This window comes from Mytilus californianus, unplaced genomic scaffold, assembly GCF_021869535.1.
Source record: "Mytilus californianus isolate M0D057914Y unplaced genomic scaffold, xbMytCali1.0.p SCAF_14, whole genome shotgun sequence".
In the NCBI taxonomy this organism is placed as follows: Eukaryota; Metazoa; Mollusca; class Bivalvia; order Mytilida; family Mytilidae; genus Mytilus; species Mytilus californianus.
The window spans coordinates 37946740-37960585 of record NW_026262626.1 but is presented as its reverse complement, the minus strand read 5'-3'; the positions used below and the strand labels follow the sequence as shown (position 1 = coordinate 37960585).

The window sequence follows — 13846 nt, the reverse complement described above, 5'->3', positions numbered from 1 at the left end:
TGTGTATGAAAAACTTTGAAACCTATACAGACCTCGAGCCTCGAACTTATGGGCCGACCACACCAAGAATAAGTAAGGGACATTTCATAACATTTGTGGAACGGGAACTGTGAATGAAAAACTTTCAAAGCTACAGACGTCGAACCTCGAACTTATGGGCTGACCACACCAAGAATAAGCAAGGGACATTTCATAACATGTGTGGAACGGGAACTGTGAATGAAAAACTTTGAAACCTATACAGCCCTCGAGCCTCGAACTTATGGGCTGACCACACCAAGAATAAGTAAGGGACATTTCATAACATTTGTGGAAAAGGAAATGTGTATGAAAAACTTTCAAAGCTACAGGTCTCGAGCTTCGAACCTTATGGCTGACCTGAGGCTCTGTTAGATTTATTCACTTTACTCTTGTATTCCCGGGATGACTTGTAGAACTTGACATATCATATATAGACACCGGTATTTTGTTGAAGATCGTATGTTAACCTATAGATATCTTTTCTGTGTTGTTGGTTTACTGTCTCATTGGCATCTATCCCCATCGCCTTTCTTTCAAATCTAAATTGCAATTACTACAGTATTCGTTAAACATTAGAGATTGAACCCAGAGCAATCTCGGACTAGGCTGACACATCACCTATATCGATCTGCTGCGTTTATCTATAGACTCTAAACATATGGCAAATGCTTTATCAGTAGTTCACTCGTCAGCGGTATTTTGTTTTATCACCTTCAAAGTACATTTTTCTGAAATCGGATATATTTTTATTCACAGTTTTAATTTTTGTACAATTAATACATTTGACATCCTATAGTATCATAAGATCTTAAGGCTTTTTGACCGTTTAATATACATGCAATCTATATATATCTGAAATCTACATCCAAAGTCTCAAGTTAGGACCCTTTAATTCAGTTGTTGTCGTTGGTGCTTATTTGTTTTTCATTTGTTTTGTTTTTTGTGAATAAATCAGGCCATGGGTTTTCTCTTTTGAATTGTTTCACATTTTGTCATGCCGGGTTTTTAATAGCTTACTGTAAGGTATGGGTTTTGCTCGTTGTTTATGGCCGCACAGTGCCCTATTTTTGCGTACATCCTAGTCCATTGATTTCTGATGGATAGTTGTCGCATTTGCAATCATTTAGCCAACAATGTTAGTTCTTCCCTCAGCAGGATTCGAATCCTTGCTTATGTGACATCGTGGCAATACTGCCTGCACTGTGTCCAGCTCCCTAGACAACTTGACCACCTAGGCTAGCTATATAAAAAATATAACTTTCGCTGGTCGAGTAATGCCTTTTCTGGTCGGCTTTATCTAGGGTTGTAACACAGTACATGATGTATAGTGGCACGTAGATGGTGTGCCTTTCAGATCAGCTATTTTTGTTGTTTGTCGTAAAGGATGATAATGTTACTTACCATGCCCCCACATCAAATTTTGATTTTATCATACACGTCTAAACATGTGTGTCATAAAGTTGTCACATGGGAAGAACAAAAATTTGCTAACGCAAATTTCGAAAATCTAACATTGTTGGTCTAAATTTGAGACGAATTATATATATATATTGGTGTTAGACCTGTATAACCACGTGTTATCCGATGGAGAATGTCTGTCAAAAAGTTGTCACATGTTTAGACGTGTATACGTAGATCATTATTGAAATACTCTGCACCTAAGCTATTTAATATTCATACAGATCTGTTATTTCAAAAATACGATTTAGATATTTACAGTGGAACCCGGCATCTCTTTAAATATGTAAGTCTTCAGTCGCAGCGAACTTGAAGGTTGGACTTCAGTGGCGTAGCTTGCCTTCTGTTACCACCGAGGCAGAGGGTCTGGGGGCATCACGGAACTTTTATGGGTTGCGATTGACCCTGATATTTCTTGGAAGTTCTTCAAATTCTTACATGGTTTTGTACTTTTTCCCATTGTGAAAGTGACAACAGGTGAAGTACTAACGGAAACATTTACGTTTTTCTGAAGTTTTCATAATAACTGAAAACAGTATTTGGTTGGACATTTTATATAGCAACTGACATATGTATGAACTAACAGATATATACTATATATGTCGCTGGAATTAATGACCCCTTGAAATGTTTAAAATTCCCTGCTAGTGAGAAACTATAAATTTAAAATAGCGAGAATAAAACTTGAGAACAACATATAAATTATTTTCTGTGGATTCGATGTTTCCATAAGTAATGTCTTCTTTGACTGTCCATGGCATTAAAACACTAAATCCCTGGGATGTGTTTTAATTGATTTTAATCTCTGATGCATGATTTTTTATTATTAATTGTTTTTGTCTTTTAACTAGCTTTCAGTAACTGCGAGTACTCTCAAATCGTATTTGCGTGTTAATTTGACCTGTTGACACAATTTGTAATGCATTTCTGTTATTCAATGTTTACTTATTTTGTGCTATATCTCGTCTCACTATTTTTAATATGTATCACCTTTGATAAGTATTTAGTATGACGATAAATTTCACTTCTGTACTCGTACTGTGAACAACAAATTTATTTGTTTTGTAAAAAATGTTTCCGTACTCCTATTAAATAAACAACAAAATTAATATATTTAAATTTACCTGTGTACGTTACTTTATTTAACGCCATTTTGTCCCTGGTTTAAGTTGCCTTTTTGACATTATTCTACATCTTTTTTTTTATTAATATTGTATTTATATTGTGTCATAGATCAAACTTATTCGTTCAGTGTATGTTTACTTGTTTTTGTTTAAATGTCTTTTTGATCGAGTTAAGCCATTTCAATTGATATTTTATAGTGTGTCTTTTTATGTTGTAATGTTACACTACTGTTTCAGGTTAGGGTGAAGGTTGGCGCCTGTTAAAACGTTTTAACCCGCTGCATTTGTATGCACCTGTCCTAAGTCCAGTGATTGTCGTTTGTTAGTGTTGTTCATAAGTGTTTCTCGTTTCTCGTTTTAAATTAGACCGTTGGTTTTCCTGTTTGAATTGTTTTACACTAGTCATTTTGGGGCCCTTTATAGCTTGCTGTTCGGTGTGAGCCAAGGCTCCGTGTTGAAGGCCGTACTTTGACCTATAATTGTTTACTTTTTACACATTGTGACTTGGATGAAGAGTTGTCTCATTGGCACTCATACCACATCTTCTTATTTATATGTTAATTAATATTAGATATAAGATATAAGTACGGCCTTCAACACGGAGCCTTGGCTCACACTGAACAGCAAGCTATATATTTAATTTTAATTTGGTATCAAGGTCAATGAAACTCTGTGTACTAATTGAAGTACTACACGTAGGGGAAGATATCAACACACAACGATATTTCAATTTTAAACGTTACCGGTTATATATATGAGGGTTTGAATGGGGTCTTCAAATGTTTATTTTTAAATTTTTTTTCCCATAATTTGATTGTCCTTTCTTTTATATCTTAGCACCATTTTAAATTTCTATTCTTTTAAGTTTAAATTAATTTCAGGGCATTTTTCTGTATTCTGTAAACCTTACCCAGATCTTCATATAGTAAAAATTATTCTCAAACAAAAATTAATAAAATATCGGAATGGTCAAGTGATTCGATCGGCAGGCGCGTAGCTATACGTTTACGTCAAAACGCCCGGGCGTGCACATGAATTTTAAGTAAAAATATATTTTAATGGAAATACATTAAAAAAAACTGGTTAAAAGCACATGAGCTATTGTAATGCTTTCTTCAATGATTTGCAATTAAAGATAAAAATGACGGAATTTACTTTTTAATCAAATGCTATATGATCATATTAGATATTTGTCCATTTTCTGTCAGAGTTTGAATCTACTGTGAATTCTATATATATATATATTCAGTTTACTATTGTTTAAAGTCATTCATTGCTGAGATACGATATGACTGGCTTGCATTTTTATGTTACACCTGAACATCTATGAAGATTAATTATTTCATGTGTCCATTAACGAAGTTTTCTGCTAAAAAGGTGAGAAAATAAGATAAAGTTAAAACAATTAATAGAACGACAGACTTGCTTTTTTAACTATCTTCATAAAGTTTTAAATCTTTAATCGATTGATTGTTTTACCCCACATCTCCTTTTCAATGAAACATATTTTTAAAGTAGCTGGTTTGGACATTTTCCTCTAAAACAAATTACCAAATCAACACAATGAATAAATTTAACATGAAAGAAAAAATTAAAATAAAAAAGAGAGGCGAAAGATTCCAAAGGGATATTCAAACTCATCAGTTGAAAATAAACTGACAATAGAAATGGAAAGTTAACAATTGGGAAGCTGAAATCTCTATCATCGTAATTCTGTGTTCTCAACCGACCAAGTATTATGCTATTGATGAGTTTTAATGACCAAAATAGTATATCTTTCTCGATAGCTTCCGGGTGGATTTCGCCCCTACTAGGAGGTCCTCTGCCTCGGCCCGCTGGGGCCCTCAGATCCCTTGCCGTGGTTCGGGCGTACACTTAAAAATGGCCTAGCTACGCGATTGATCGGAGAAGGCTCGTGAGTTGGATCCGCATCATCTATTCTGATTTTGCTTGGGTAGGATTATATAAATTTTCCAGCTTCAATTGTGTCGATTTCTTTGACTCCGACACATTTAGATTACTGAAAACTACCGCAAAGGGATCGGGATTTCCAATTAGGGGAGGGAAAGTAAAATCACAAAAATACTGAAGTCCGAGGAAAATTCAAAAAGGAAAGTCCCTAATCAAATGGCAAAATCAAAAGCTCAAACACATCAAACGAAATGTTTCCATAAGTCTTGAAATTCGAAAATGGTATGAATCAATAACGACAAACAAGACGATACAAGTCGGTATATTAGCGTTTAGTGAGGGGCGTAAAAGGGGGGGGGGTGTATTTGCACGGAAGAACGCGAATTAAAATTGCCATTTCACGATGAACGAACAATTAAAAAATTCCTTGCACATTGATCTTTTTATCGATTTCACGAAACACGGTGAATAACAACTTTTTTCACGGCTGCACGTGAAATAAAAATGGCAAAACACGTTGCACGAAAATAACCCTTTACCACCCTCTTTAGTAGCGAGCCTGCTGCATTTTGTGCATCTTGTTTAAAAGATTATAAAAAAAAATGTTTTTTATTTATTTTTTTTTACCGAGGCCTCGGTTGTATCAACGTAAGCTACGTCAAACTGTACCACAGAAATAAATAAAAATCAAATGATGGCAGGTCGCGTAAAAAATATGCGGTTTAAAGCAATTCTTTATGAACAGAACATATCAGGACCTGACTCGCTATATATATGACATGCAAATTTGTGAACTATAAGCCGTTTCCATAGTTTAATGGGAAATTGAAAGAAATGGATAATAGAAATTATACTGGAATGTTATTTCTTAATGAAATAAAATATCTGATTACTCATTTTAAAAGCTGAACTAAAATCTTACATGATCATTATCCGAATAAAATGGTTTAATTACGCCTAATTTTCATGAGAGATGTCTGAAGCCAAGTTGCAATGGTCCGTAAGGAATCGTCCATCAGATATTGTAATTTGTAATTTAATTACGTCTTATTTGCCATGTTTGCACGAGAGATCTCAAAAAGGAGCAATGGTTCGTAAGGAATCGTCCATCAGATATTGTAATTTGTAATTTAATTACGCCTTATTTGCCATGTTCGCACGAGAGATCTCAGAAAGTTGCAATGGTTCGTAAGGAATCGTCCATCAGATATTGTAATTTGTAATTTAATTACGCCTTATTTGCCATGTTTGCACGAGAGATCTCAGAAAGTTGCAATGGTTCGTAAGGAATCGTCCATCAGATATTGTAATTTGTAATTTAATTACGCCTTATTTGCCATGTTTGCATGAGAGATCTCAGAAAGTTATAATGGTCCGTAAGGAATATTGTAATTTTGGAATACCACAATTAAAGAAGTATTTATGGCCCCTAGCTTTTTATTCCTTTTATGTATGAATTAATGACATACTTTTTTACTTGAAAACATCATGAGATATCCTATTTGTATGCAGATGATATACATGTCAACATATATGTGTTCCGCCTATCAGATATTCCCCTGGAAACTTGGTTATAAACAATGCCATATAAAGGGGGGGGGGGGGGGGTCCAGGGTCCAATCATATTTTCCCATTCAAAAGCATTGATCGTCAAAACAAAGGGAAGTTCAACCGCCATATCCCCCCTGGATCCGCCACTGATCAAATCGCAATACACAAACGGTTGATTGCAATCTGAATGTAATGTACGACAATACATTATGAGAAATTGTTGAATATAAAATTTTGCTAGAAATAACTATTGATAACTCATGTCGTGGTGGAGACATAGAAACAATATTGGTTTCAAAAATATCATCTAGAATGGGGTTAAAATTTATGTGTCGTTTAAGAACATATCTCTGAAAGTTTTATTACAAAAGCGTGCAGCAAGACTGATCCTTAATGCTTTTGCACTTTCCATATTACTGCAATATATTTTCTGCATATGCATTCTTTTTTATTGAAAAAAATACTCGGCTTTGAGGTCGTTAAATCTTTGTTCCGAGATGATTGAAATCTTAGGAAAAACACTATATAACATGTTACTTTTATTATTCTTCCCTTAGTTTATTTATTTTGTATTTACATTGTGTCATAGGTCAAATTTATTTGTTCAGTGTATGTTCAATGGTGTTAATATGTCCTTTGATTGAGTTAAGCTATTTCAGTTGATATTTTATAGTGTGGGTTTCTATGTTGTGATGTTACACTATTGTTTCAGAAAAAGGGTGAAGGTTTGGTACCATTAAAACGTTTAAACCCGCTGCATTTGTTTGCACCTGTCCCAAGTCAGGAATCTGATGTTCAGTAGTTGTCGTTTGTTGATGTGGTTCATAAGTGTTTCTCGTTTCTCGTTTTTTATATAGATTAGACCGTTGGTTTTCCCGTTTGAATGGTTTTACACTAGTAATTTTTTGGGGCCCTTTCTAGCTTACTGTTCGGTGTGAGCCAAGGCTCCGTGTTGAAGACCGTACTGTGACCTATAATGGTTTACTTCTATAAATTTTGACTTGGATGGAGAGTTGTCTCATTGGTACTCATACCTCATCTCTTTATATCTATATACAATATTCAGGCATCGTGCCATGAAATTCCTAACCACATAATACAAAAAACATTAGAAGGCCGACGCGACCACCATCAATAAACTGATTTCTATAATTTTGCCATTCTGCCATAAGATAAGATAAGAAAAATTCCCCGTTTATTTTGATTCGGCATAAGTTATACAACACAAGCTCTAATTAAGGAGCTTTTGACCGAAGATAAAAACATATACATAACATAAAACAGTCTATATATATAAGATATAAAACAACCTGTAATACAAAGTTGAATCTCACACACATAGCATACAATAAAAATTAAGCAACAGATTTAGAATGAAGTAAAACATTGTTTACCTATATAAAAGTTTAAAATTAAGATTAAAATATGGTAACTATTTAAATAAATAGATTTCTTTTATAAAAATCAGATAAAAAAGTTTAGAACTATAATATATGCTTTGAAATCTAGAAATTTCAAAGAACAGGATATTTTCAACATGAATTGATCACCCAATTTCTGGAAATATGTGTCAGAAATTAAAATTTAAATATATATAAAAATTCGTTAAGAAATACATCAATACTAGTCCAAAGCAACAAAAAGCAACATAAATAAGAAACAGCTCAAGAGTTATCTGCAAGCAGAACAGCGACATTCCAAACCGTTCCAGGACTGAACAAGACTTTTAAAATGTGAAAAACTATTTTCAATCCTGAAATGGTTTGGAAGGGTGTTCCATAAAGTGCCACCTTAATTATTCTGCCACATTTGCTACCAAGGATATAATGATTAGTTCTAATGCTATTATTAACCAAAAAAAAAACAGAGAAAAGACCATTGATTCTTTTTATAAATCCAAGAAGGAGCATTGTCAACAGATGAAGTAATTATATAAAACAAGATTGAACCGATACTGTATATAATATATACATATGTATGATTAATGATGGTTATTTTAAAATCTTCCACTTATTCAGCAAGTCGGCCATCATTGTGAAATTTGCAATGCACCTATCACTATGGGGTGAAAAAAACCTTTAAATGACAAGATATTAAAGAAATAACAAGTTAAAATGGTTACAGGTGACAACTCACAAGTTGTCCCAACAGAGGTGAGACAAAATGTTGTGTGTCCTCTGTTGTCAAAACGAAAACCATGAGTTTTTATACTTCCTTAAACGATTCAATGAACATTACATGTATCATAGCTTTCTAATGCATGTTTTATTGATTAGTTCATTATTATTTTATGTAAACAAAGTACACATTTAGTGAATAAACCAGAAAACTTACAATTAAAATATGATGAAGTACCGAGGGTTATAAATTAAGCCATTTGAGAACTCTTATAAATGATGCACCCTCATAAATAATCTGCAAAACACTTTCCTGATGTTGATGTTAACAGCGTACATATACAGAATAGAATAGAATATATACAGATATATAAAGCAAACTGTTTGCTTGTTAAGCCAGTGTCACCATGGTTTGAATTGTAATCTCTGTCGGGATATGGAGTTCATAATTTATTTTACTGATTTTGCAGTCTCCATGTTTAAAGTATTTAACCTATTGGGTATTTACATGTAGATGAATGGTCTACAAATGACCCTAGATTTGTTTCCAAATAACCTTCTCACGTCATGCAACAATAGCTTTTTAGTTATGACAACAAATGTTTAAAATTGTTCTAACGTTAACCCTTAACATAGTAAAAGAAGTCGTCAGCCTGTAAGTTTTTATAACTTTTCAAACTCTGTCATATATCCATGTTCCCTTTGATCTTGACAGCAGAATAAAACGAAAACAAAAATTGATATTTCTGGTTTTTTTAATGAATCCTAGCTAATGCCCTTTTAACATGTTTAACACTTGTGTCCATTTTTGAAGATTTTGAGTTTTGTGTTGGATAGTTTCTTAGAAATGGACTCTTTAATGGAGACTTGTACATGTATGACAAACGTGATTATTAATTCTGCTTAATGTCAAGTTGAAAATTTGATCGTTCACTTTTGCTTCATTATATGACTTAAGAATTTGAAAAATACTTGGAAGACAGCAAAAAGCACAAACGAAAATATATCTGCCTATTGTTCTAACAAACAATAAATATTTAGTGAGAAGTCAAGTCACAATATAGCATGTGGTCAGAAATATGTAATATGAAAGCTAAGAGTTGGGATATGTACAATATAAATATGTCTTTCTGCTGAAATTAAAGAACATGTTGTTTTTTATGCCCCCGCCGTAGCGGAGGGGGCATTAAGTTTTACCCTTGTTCGTCTGTACGTACGAATGACCGTCCGTACGTCCAAAAATTGGTTTCCATTCTCTAGCTTGAGTTTGCCTCTATCAAATGTTATGAAACTTATACACAATGCTTATTAACACAAAACACAGATCAAATTTGAATTTTGGTGGCGTCACTTAAACGGTTCTAGAGTTATGCCCCTTTATAAATGGAAAAATTGCAAAATTTTTAGTTTCTGTTCTCTAATTTAAGTTTGCCTCAACCAAATGTTATGAAACTTATACACAATGCTTATTACCACAAAACACAGATCAAGTTTGAATTTTGGTGGCGTCACTTAAACGGTTCTATAGTTATTCCCCTTTATAATGGAAAAATTGCAAAATTTTTAGTTTCCGTTCTCTAACTTAAGTTTGCCTCAACCAAATGTTATGAGACTTACACACAATGCTTTTTACAACAAAACTCAGATCAAGTTCAAATTTGGGTAGCGTCACTTTTACCGTTCTTCAATTATGTCCCTTTATAACTATATGATATGCAAGCGGGGGCATCATCTGTGTCCACATGTGGACACAATCCACATTTATTTTATGTTGTATGGTTTCTGTGTCAATGATGTATATCTAATATATCCTGTTCTTCATATCAGAAACTATATCTTGAGTAAAATTAAGATTTCTGTATGTATCAATTCATAAAATAAAACACTGCATTTCAAATGTTAAATGGGGCCTCAGAGGCCGATTGGTTTTAGTAGTCAAACTACTGTATCACTAGCTTGTCAACACTGAGGTTGTGATTTCGAATCCTGCATGTGGCAAGTGCACTTGACTCCAATCTTAATTTACAAGGATTGTCAAGTTTTCCTACCAAAGGATGGTGATTCTCTCTGGGCACTCCAGCTTCCTCCACCAATAAAAACTGACCACCACAAAAGAGCACAATAGTGCTGAAAGTTGCGTTAAACACCAATCAATCAATCAAATGTTAAAGCTCTTTAAAATTTTGTATCACCTCTTCCTTTACTTTGACCTAACCTTTAATCAGCATATGTCCTTTACTATGAATAGGAGAAAAATAAACATCCTGCCATAAAGTGAGGGAGATCACAACTGTCCCAATACTTCAACAGAAAATTGAATTTTATTGCAGAATGTTTGTGTAGCAGAAGAACCTCGGATTCTATGTGTCATCCGTGACATGATAGATCCGAATGCTGCTGGAAGTAAAAAGACGATAAATCTGCCAGCATCATCGTCTATTGGAGATGTGATCGATGAGATATCCAAATCAACAAGATACATTGCCAGCAGTATCAACATAAAATACAACAAACAAGTGGCAGCAGAAATGGAAGAGGTAAAATACATAACTAATACACACCTGTCAGGTCACAAAAAGACTTCAGATTTCAAAATTTCACTGTGATCACTTTCAGCTTTCAGTTGAATATTTATTATGAGTTATTAAATTAATGTTGTTGAAGGCCATAAGGCGACCTACAGCTGCTTAAATCCATGTCATTTTGACTCTGGTCGATTGTTGTCTCATTTTACAATCGTACCACATCTTTTTTATAAAAGTATTGTACTGCTCAGGGTTTTTCCACTTGTTTTTTTTACTGTACATGTATATATGTATCATTTAAGTACTGTTCTACTGGTAGATACATATTTCCTCTACTCCTAATTATTTCTAGTTATGTGCTCAACCTTACATGATTATCATGGTATATCAAAGTAAAATAAAGTAAATCTTGGAACAGAAAAAAAGAAATGAAAATAAAACTTTAGCAGAATAAAAAAATTCTACATAAGTACAATGTATGAATTATGAACACCGTTATTCATTTAAACCTGAAACTATACTCTATTTATTCATTATAATGATAAACTTGATAAAAGTTATTTTGAAGGAGTTGACTCACCCACAAACTGAATATTTTGAGTTTGTGGGCGAAATGCCAAATATATTTACGCATCAATAAACTCTGTGATAATAACTTTATTACTTATGATTCCAATAAAATACTCTGAAAAGTATGGCCCTAGCAAATATTTATAGAACACATGTATGTAGTTACACTTACAGAACTAGTATTTGGTGTGTGGGGAATTAATGCTTATGACTTCATGCAGCGAGTTTATACTTTATACTGTATAAATCTCTTGGTTGCCATAGATCTCACCTATACAGTACGGGTAGAGACTTATTATTATGGATGTCTCAATCCGTCTAGATGTCAGGCTGGTCGGACAGTTGTCTCAGTGTAATTAACACCTGCTGTGATATTAACCTGTACAATATCCAGTGGAAGGTTGTAAATCAATCTGTACCAGCTTGATTAGAATTAAATTTTACCTGTACAGATATTTTAGTATTTATGGAGGATAGATAATAAATGTAAAATATTGTTTTGTATTCAAAGAAAAAATTACAATAACAATAACCATGATAACAATTTAATATGAATATGGGATCAACATTTTTTTAACTTGAAAATGAAAGAAAGACGATTTTTAACAATGTACTGTAAAAATGTGTTGCCAATTATAATAATTGTGTTTGTGCCAATAAACTATTTGTATTTGTAAACCGTAAATATTTCATTTTATTCAAAATTATAACAACCAGGACTGTTTTCAATCGAAGTTTTAATCAAAATGTTGAGACATCAATCCCGTAAATTATACGAGTTTTCATTGATGGTTACAATATTTCCCCCTTTTAATGTCCTGTTCCTTTATGTTATTAATAGAAACACAATTTTAAGTATAAGGCCAACATATCATATTTATAAAGTATATAAACAAATTGAATATAGGCATTGTAAATAAACTGTTATTTTCCTTTCGATACCACGTTAATAAGACTAATCATATAACATTGGAATTATGATAAAGTGAACTGTCAAAATGTATTACGGCTATACACCAATATAGAAATCTATTACTTTTTCCTAAGATAGTTTGTTGCTCTTTAAGCAAAGGTCATTTGTATGTCATTATTGTCACTATGAAATCAATGAAATTAACATCCTGACATATATCTATATGTGTCAAAATCTGTTCGACATGCACTACAGAAACAAAGTTTTTAAATTGGAATTTTTCTAGTTGATTACAATGGGAAAAGTGCATTTAATAAATGATCAGAACTTACAATATTTCTTCTAGATATCCTTGTATACTTGTGCAAATCAGAAGTTATCAGATATTTGTATGCTTGGAACAAGACGACATGAATTTACAGTGGTGGAGAAAGAGGACACGCTGCCACAAAAACTATCAGAAATTCCAGTAAGTCATTTAATTGAGGTCAGAGGATTGATTTAAAAAACAGTAAGATCTTTAGACTTGATCAACAATCCTTACACTCTTCTACAATTTATCGGCAATTTGTCTATTTTCCCTTTGATCTTACTGCCTAATATATTATTATATCATGGTCAGGACTTGATACTCGAAAATATTAGGCAGAGATGTCATGTAACAGTGCAGCAATGCATGCATTCATGTCCATCAATTTATCAATGAAATGTACACGACTTCATTCATACAACCAAACAACTATCACAACATTTTCTAGGCGTAAAAATAGTTTTGTTTACTATTTCATTTTATTTCATATTCTCAACAAACATATTGTTAAGACAAGAATAATGGCATATAAATTTTTTGATACTGACTTCATCAACTCTCCCTTGCGGGTTCACTTGATATTCTTGCTGATAAAGTCAGTATCAAAAACAAAATTCTATTATTTTATAGGTTTTTACACATGAATGATTTTGTATCTATAGTTTCTATTTATATCCATAAAGACCATAAATAAATTCTGGGTGCTACAGACAATAATCTACATTCTAATGACAGTTATTTTCCATGTATCCAACCAACTGTTATGGTAATGTTGCAGTCACATATTTGTGGGTAATCAGTTTCTTAGTTTTATATATTGTTGACACACGTTCTGTTGACTATCATTATTTCAGTTTTTTTTCTGCATTTAAAATTTCTTGCTTTTGTAGGTAACAGGTATCGTCAAAATAGTAGAATGCAGTGAACCTCAAAAAGGAAAAAAATAAAGTGTTTTTTTGTTTACTGTTTTGAGAAATTTGAACACTAGAAATTATCATCATTTGTGAATTTCATTATTTTTCAGCCAGCTCCAGATCCACCAAGTTATGACAGTGTGGCATCCACATCTTCATCCTACATATCTGGTTCCACAGCCACTAACGACACAGTCTCCACATATCCAGACTCTGGCTATACATATGCCTCAATCATGTTAAAATCAGAAACAGGTAAATATCTACATACTTATAACAGTTATTCCTGACAACAGCATTATCTGAGGACCACTGACACTGTCTCAGTTGTCTTCTGGAAGCATGTTTGTTTTGAGTGTCAACATTATGTATATAGAAGTAAGATCAGGGATTGGTTAGCTTGTGATCATGGTGATCATTTTGAAGTATGTA

At 33.1% G+C, this 13846-nt stretch overlaps 1 protein-coding gene across 1 annotated transcript in view; it reads left to right on the top strand.

The window, feature by feature from the left end:
- The first annotated feature begins 8086 nt into the window (after window positions 1–8086).
- The window catches only part of LOC127724476 (ubiquitin carboxyl-terminal hydrolase 47-like), a 54163-nt gene continuing 48403 nt past the window's right edge, over window positions 8087–13846 (top strand). Inside the window, exons 1-4 of the mRNA XM_052231454.1 lie at window positions 8087–8218; window positions 10513–10719; window positions 12537–12659; window positions 13525–13669. Of these exons, the coding sequence (XP_052087414.1) occupies window positions 8180–8218; window positions 10513–10719; window positions 12537–12659; window positions 13525–13669 (514 nt within the window). The 5' untranslated portion in view covers window positions 8087–8179. The remainder of the gene's footprint in view (window positions 8219–10512; window positions 10720–12536; window positions 12660–13524; window positions 13670–13846) is intronic.